General features: G+C 37.9%; 1 protein-coding gene and 1 pseudogene across 1 annotated transcript; both read right to left on the minus strand.

The window, feature by feature from the left end:
• Nucleotides 1-297: 297 nt before the first annotated feature.
• On the minus strand, nucleotides 298-1,429 carry LOC148119141 (uncharacterized; annotated as a pseudogene).
• A 1,348-nt stretch (nucleotides 1,430-2,777) lies between these two features.
• Nucleotides 2,778-4,328, minus strand: LOC146890790 (zinc finger protein 120-like). Its single transcript, XM_087897809.1, has 3 exons — nucleotides 4,161-4,328; nucleotides 3,038-3,164; nucleotides 2,778-2,842 (listed from the first exon to the last, which is right to left on the minus strand). The coding sequence occupies exons 1-3, from the start codon at nucleotides 4,326-4,328 to the stop codon at nucleotides 2,778-2,780; spliced, it is 360 nt and encodes a 119-aa protein (XP_087753935.1).
• Between the last annotated feature and the right edge of the window lie 2,318 nt (nucleotides 4,329-6,646).

Genomic DNA, 6,646 nt, shown 5'->3' on the forward strand with positions numbered 1-6,646 from the left:
TGAGGGTGAGGTGGGTGGAAGTGTGGGATGGCGGGAGGGGAGGGAGGGAGATTGGGGTAGCTATGGAAAGTGAGAAAAAAAATTTACTTAAAATATCATAATAAAAGACAAACCTTTATCCAACCTAACCAAAAGGCAGAGAGAGAATATCCAAATTAACAAAATCAGAAAGAGTTAGAATCTTTTCAGTATTTTTTTTACATTTTCTCAAAGAATACTCTAATATGAAAAGGTTTTAACCAATTTTTCACTAAAACCTTATTCTTATAAAAAAGTACCATAAAATAATAACAATATAACACTGACTATATTTATAAGGTGTCTGTACAGTGTATTTTCTCATGAATTTGAAGACTTCTGATACATATATAGGCTTTTCAACATTAGTCACATTGATAGGGTTTCTTTCTGATATGTGTTCCTTTATATTTGGAGATTAATATGAATTGCAAAGGCGTTACTTCACTGATTTCATTCATAGGGTTTCTTTTTGCTATGTCTTCTTTTATGCCTTAGAGGACTACTGTAGTATATAAAAGCTTTATCACATTGATCACAGTGATAATTTTTCTCTCCCCCATATGGGTACTTCTATGTATTTGGAGAAGATTCTGGTGTGAAAAGGCTTCACCACACTGATTACCTTCATAAGGGTTTCTCTCCGGTATGTGTTTTTTCATGAACTAAAACACTATGATGATATGCAAAAGCTTTACCACACTGGCTGCATTTGTAAGATTTCTCTCCAGTATGTGTTCTTTCATGAGTTAGAACATTATGAGGATATGCAAAAGCTTTACCACACTGATAACATTTATAAGGTTTGTCTCCTGTATGTGTTCTTGCATGCCTGTGAAGATGACCAGAATGTATAAAGGTTTTACCACACTGATTACATTCATAGGGTTTCTCTCCAGTATGTGTTCTTTCATGAATTAGAATGTAACTATGATATGCAAAAGCTTTATCACACTGCTTACATTTGTAAGGTTTCTCTCCAGTATGTGTTATTTTATGCCTTTGAAGAAGAGTGGAAGATATAAAAGCTTTACCACACTGATTGCATTTATAGGGTTTCTCTCCAGTATGTGTTCTTTTATGCATTTGAAGATGACTGGAATGCATAAAAGCTTTAGCACACTGATGACATTTGTAGGGTTTCTCTCCAGTGTGTGTTCTTGCATGAATTTTAACATAACTAGGATATGCAAAAGCTTTATCACACTGCTTGCATTTGTAAGGTTTCTCTCCTGTATGTGTTCTTTTATGCACTTGAAGATGACTGGGAGATGTAAAAGCTTTACCACACTGAGTACACTTGTAGGGCTTCTCTCCGGTATGTGTTCTTTTATATAGTCGCAGTTGACTGTGATATTCAATGGGTTCATCATCTTGAATAGCTTCACAGGGCTTCTCTTCCATGTGAATTCTCTCATGCCATTCAAGAGAACTGTAATGTGTAAAGGAACAAATGCATTACCTATATTCAGAAGGTTACTTGGCACAAGTAAAAGTTTTACCACATTCATTACACTGGTAAATCTTTACATTAGTAAAAATTAATTTTACAGTTTTGTCTAATTTTATCATGTATACAATGTTCCTCCTGCCTGTATACTTCAGTACAGAGTGCACCAGGTCTCCTTACAATTGGTTGTAAGCCACCATGTGGTTGCTGGGAATGGAATGCAGGACCTCAGGAAGAACAACCAGTGCTCGTAGCCTCTGAACCTTAAAATTTTAAAGAGAATTCAGAAGTTAAGGTTTTATCTCTTTGTTTAAACTTATGGTTTATATTTTTAAGGGTTGTTTTGCATCTTTGAAGATGCCTTTCATGGTAAGCTTTTATTACATGGTTCATATTCAGAGCTTCTTTTTTCTAGATGAGCTTTTTCACATATGTGAAGAGCACTGGAAAAACTCAGAGCATTAACACACTTATTATATTCATATATTTTCCAAGAATGTGAGTCTCATACTACATTTGCAAAGTGACTCATGACAAACAGAAGTGTTTACAGATCACTAGTACTTGTAAGCTTTTCTGAATTGTCAGTTTGTTAATGTATTCTCAATGAATCTGGAAAATCAATTACTTATAACCTTGAACCAGAATCATCGAGTCCAGTATAAATAGAGACTACCACATCTCTTCAAACTGTTCTGAGGGAGACAGTGTAACTTCTTTCTGTACACCTATACTCATATGCTTTCTATCTAGGGTGAGAATTGATGTACCTATTAAAGGAAGAATAACAAAAGCTTTCCACATTGCATTTACACAGTATGACTATCTGTTCCTCATAAACACGTGGTATAGGGATTACAGTTTCTCTGCAAAAAACTGTCCCTCGACTCTATCTACTCAACTCAATATACTTAGCAAACCCATCACCAGTATTTAAAACACTAGCTTTCCTATGAATTGTTTGCTTAGTAGTGGGTTTTGGAAACATACTTATCACCTGTTAACGTGTATACCTAGTGCAATTAGAGTCGTACCAAATTAAACAGACTGGCACCTCTACAGCACACCTCTCCCTCAGCTGTGATTCAGATGGTGATATCTGTTAAAGGCACTCTTTCCTTGTCTTCTTTCTTAATGCCTTGCAAACACAAATTTCCTACCTGACAATAAGTTATATAGCTTCTGGAGAATTTAATAATCATCAATACAATTTAAAGTTGTGTTTTTTATCTTGTTACTTTCCTTTAAAACATTCAGAAAACATTAATATTTGTTCAAATGCATGTGTATATAATCTTGCATATGTAAATTACCTTCCACATCTTCTAGAACTTTGAGAATACTCTTCAATATCATGACCTTCCCAATTGTAGCCTAAAAATAATACCAGAAAGTATGTATTATTGGAAATTGAGAAAAATTAAGGTATTATTTTTAATGAATCTTAGCACCATAAATAATTTATTTACCACATTCTTTGTATTTATCAATACAAATTATAGAAGACCCTCAAACTAGGAAACACTAGTTCCCTCATTTTTAAACATGAAGAAATTTTCACCATCTTACCAATAGCAGTGAGGTTCCTGAAGGTCTCCAGCATCACATCATTGTAGAGATTCTTCTGGGAAGGGTCCAGCAAAGCCCACTCCTCCGGGGTGAATTTCACATGCACATCATCATAGGTCACTGCATTCTAATATATCCCATACATGTTGAAAACAAAAGGTGTGATACCAACAACATTATAAATATATACGTCTTTGTCAGTATAGTCATATAATTCTGGTGCTTCTCACATTTATTTTATGACAGGGACATTATAATGCCATCACCACATCACTATAGAAGGAAGCTGAATAGGAGGTTCATCCCTGTTATTTCTGTAACCTTTGAATGAGATACACTTTGCAAGAGAAATGTAGTACTCAGTAAATGTCAGAGAATCTGTATATCCTATTACTAACAAAAACAAGCAACAAAAATAATATGCATGCTGTGTGCATTGACTCATGCATTTAATTCCAAAACTTAGACGGCAGAAGCCAGTGTACCTATCTTTTTATTTGTTAGAGTGATTTATCTCAAGGGAGCCAAGGTCTTAATGTGTATTTTTGGCAAACACAGATGTCTGTAACAATACTGAAAGGCAATCACAGACCAACAATCCATGACTTCAAATTCTGCATCTTTTTTGTATACAAAAACAATAAAACCACAAAGATCCACCCAAATTTTGAATCTGTGTTGTAATATACTCTGCCACACTCGGAACTGAGTTACAGCAGATTCAGTGTGAAGTTGTAACATGAAAGGGCTGGGCCTGTTTGTTTCTGTTTCTGTCCTGCCCAGCCCCCCAGCTGTTTAGACCCAGAGAAAAAATCACACAAGAGATCTCTATAAGTTATAATGCTGATTGGCCCCTTAGGTCAGGCTTCTTATTAGCTAACTCTTACATCTTGATTATCCCATTTTTCTGATCTATTTTAGCCATGTGGCTCAGTACCTTTTTCAGTGGGGCAGCTCACATCCTGCTGCTTCGGTGATCTGGGCAGGAGTGGGGGAATCAACTTCCTCCTCCCTAGAATTCCTCCTGCTCTCCTTGCATCATGTCCACTTCCTGTCTGGTTTTCCCACCTACACCTCCTGCCTGGCCAATTAGCATTTATTTAAAACATGATTGACAGAATACAGACAATTCTCCCGCACCATTAAGTTGCTTACTTGAGATTGGAATTTCTTTGTCTATTCCTAGCACAGAGTGAAGGCTTAGCTGGAAGGAGTCTGTTCTAGGCATCCAATGCTGAGCAAGGGTCTTCTCTTCAATGGCACTGAACACCTTGAAATTTTCAACCTCCATCTCACCATATGACTGCCCTCTGACACTATCTAGTACTAATTTTCTCTGCAAAACAGACTTTTCATTATTTTCTACCACATCAGCTTCATTTCCACTAAGCACCTGAATGAGTCTTCAGTAATACCATCCAATAGAGTCAATATTCCATCTAAAAAAGCATCTCCTTATTTTTAAATCCTTCTTTACTTGGTATCTCAAGTGCCGTCTCAGGAACCATGTGACTTCTTCAGGGGTCAAGGCCTGAGAATACCATGAGCAGATTCTACCTGTTGCAAGGCCCTGAAGTATGAAGGTCCAAACATGTGAGCCTACTTCCACCTTGCCTGAAGGTCAGAGATTTTTCAAGTCAGAGTGTTGAGACATCTTTCCATTCCTTCAAGGTTATAGTCTGTTTCTACCTCAAACAAAGGTCCCATGGAGATTTAGATCTGAGAGTTCTGCTCTTTCAAGGTTATTGCCAACAGGAGTGGCTAATATTCAGATTTTTGTATTTCAGATGTAGAGAAAAAGATCTGTTTCTGCCTCAAAAACAAAACAAAACAAAACAAACAAACAACAAAAAAAACCTCTAAGGATCCAACTTAATTCCTAGTCATGTGGGGAGATAACTATGGATTCCATTTTGGTCTAGGGTGTGAGCGCTACCTATCTTGTTATTAGACAGAATGTTTAACTAAGAATGTAGCCTGCAACTTTCAACTGGTCTGTTCATTTCCTAGTATTATGTAAATGTAGTTTTATCTTACTCCTGCCTTCTCTGGTCTGGAGTATTTTAAGCAAATGGAAATTAAATACAGGCAATTTCAGTAATCATTTCTCGCTCCCAGTAACCCTACCCTGGTAACAAAATGGTAATTTGTTGAAACTGGTCTCTAACACTGGAGAACTGGACCCATTTTGGTAAAGTCTATGGACAGTTCTCTGCATAACTCTGGTCATGACCCTAGGAGCATAGGTGCGTCCTGCTCTCCTTGCTTTCATTACACAACCCATATTGCTGGTTTCCTCTAGTTTCACTTTCTCAGAGCTACAGATGAAATAGCTGTTTGAAAGAGAAAACTTTCTCCTGATGACTCTCCTCTGGGTGAGCCTGCTAAGGACCAGCTCAGGGGAGCCACTCAGACCGTGAGGGAATCAGGGCAAAGGACGGAAGATTTCAGGATACGGCGGAGGAATTGACAGACAGACCACTTTCAATGTATTTTTGAAAATGCTGCTGTGTTTTACTTATTCGGTGTGAGGTTTTTATATTATTACAAACAAAGAACTTGGCAAAGGTATACATCATCAGATCATTAAAAAAAAGCATAGAACAGTTTACAAAAAGAATCTTTGAAAATGCTTTGACTTGGGCACAAGGACTTTTGCCCAGTCTGTACCAGGCGGCTGGCTGGGCTAAGTGACCTTGTGCTCAGAATATCTTGGGGTGTGAGAGGAGAAGGCCACTATCTTCCTGGGAAAACTTTCTGCTAGGAAATTTTAGACATGATCTCAAACTTGTCTGAATCTGGTTTCATACCATAAATCTCAACTTTCTTCCCTCCCCGAATCTCATGGTCAGATGTTGTAATTAGCCTAGGTTTATTCTGGTTATAATGAAGGCTGCATAGGCCTCCTGCACATAATTCTCAGGCAAACATCTAGTGTTGCTGCAGCTGTTTTCCTACAGAAGGCTTCTAAGATTTCTCCTGATAAGAGCAACTCCTTTTGCTTCACATCATTAAGGAATTATTTTAACGATGACTTCCCTATTTCCAGAACTGGCTATTTCTTTAAAGGATTTAATGAATTAGGGGCACAAAACTCAAAAATGTCGTCAGCAGTCTTGTTTGTATTCGCAACTGCCTGGAATAGTCTGATCTGTTAGCAATATGCAAGGATCACAAAGAGCACACAGACAAGGGGAAAAGACAGATATATGGCTCCAAGGACAGCCAGGTCGAGTCAGTACAAATGGCGACTCAGGTAGCATTACACCACAACTGGTTGCCAAGGGACAGCCCAGGACACAACTCCGAGAAGCACGGATCCTGATCCTTCCAGCAATATTTGCCCATTCAGTCAGCATTTCTGCTACACTGGCGAGACAGCCGTGGATGTAGCCTGAGCCAGAGGGAATGTTTTGAAAAATATACAGTGGTCCTTGTTCAGTCTGTAAAGGCTTTGCTATTTCTTTCCAGTGTGACCATGAATTGAGACTTCTGAAGAAGAGAAAGGTGCTTTTCAAGACACCTTGGGAAAACCCTGAAAGAGTCACAATATTTCCTGACATTACCAAGTCACCTAAATGTTCTGGAGAGAATGATTTTAACCACAAG

The sequence above is a fragment of the Myodes glareolus genome, chromosome 18 (assembly GCF_982192425.1).
Source record: "Myodes glareolus chromosome 18, mMyoGla1.1, whole genome shotgun sequence".
Classification (NCBI taxonomy): Eukaryota; Metazoa; Chordata; class Mammalia; order Rodentia; family Cricetidae; genus Myodes; species Myodes glareolus.

What these genes read in the sequence shown, in the direction of transcription:
- LOC146890790 (XM_087897809.1), bottom strand. Translation starts at nt 4,328, where the DNA reads ATGGAGGTTGAAAATTTCAAGGTGTTCAGTGCCATTGAAGAGAAGACC. An exon ending in ATGGTGCGGGAGAATTGTCT is followed by an intron (nt 3,165 to 4,160) that starts GTATTCTGTCAA and finishes GGGATATATTAG; the next exon opens with AATGCAGTGACCTATGATGA. An exon ending in CAGGAACCTCACTGCTATTG is followed by an intron (nt 2,843 to 3,037) that starts GTAAGATGGTGA and finishes TATTATTTTTAG; the next exon opens with GCTACAATTGGGAAGGTCAT.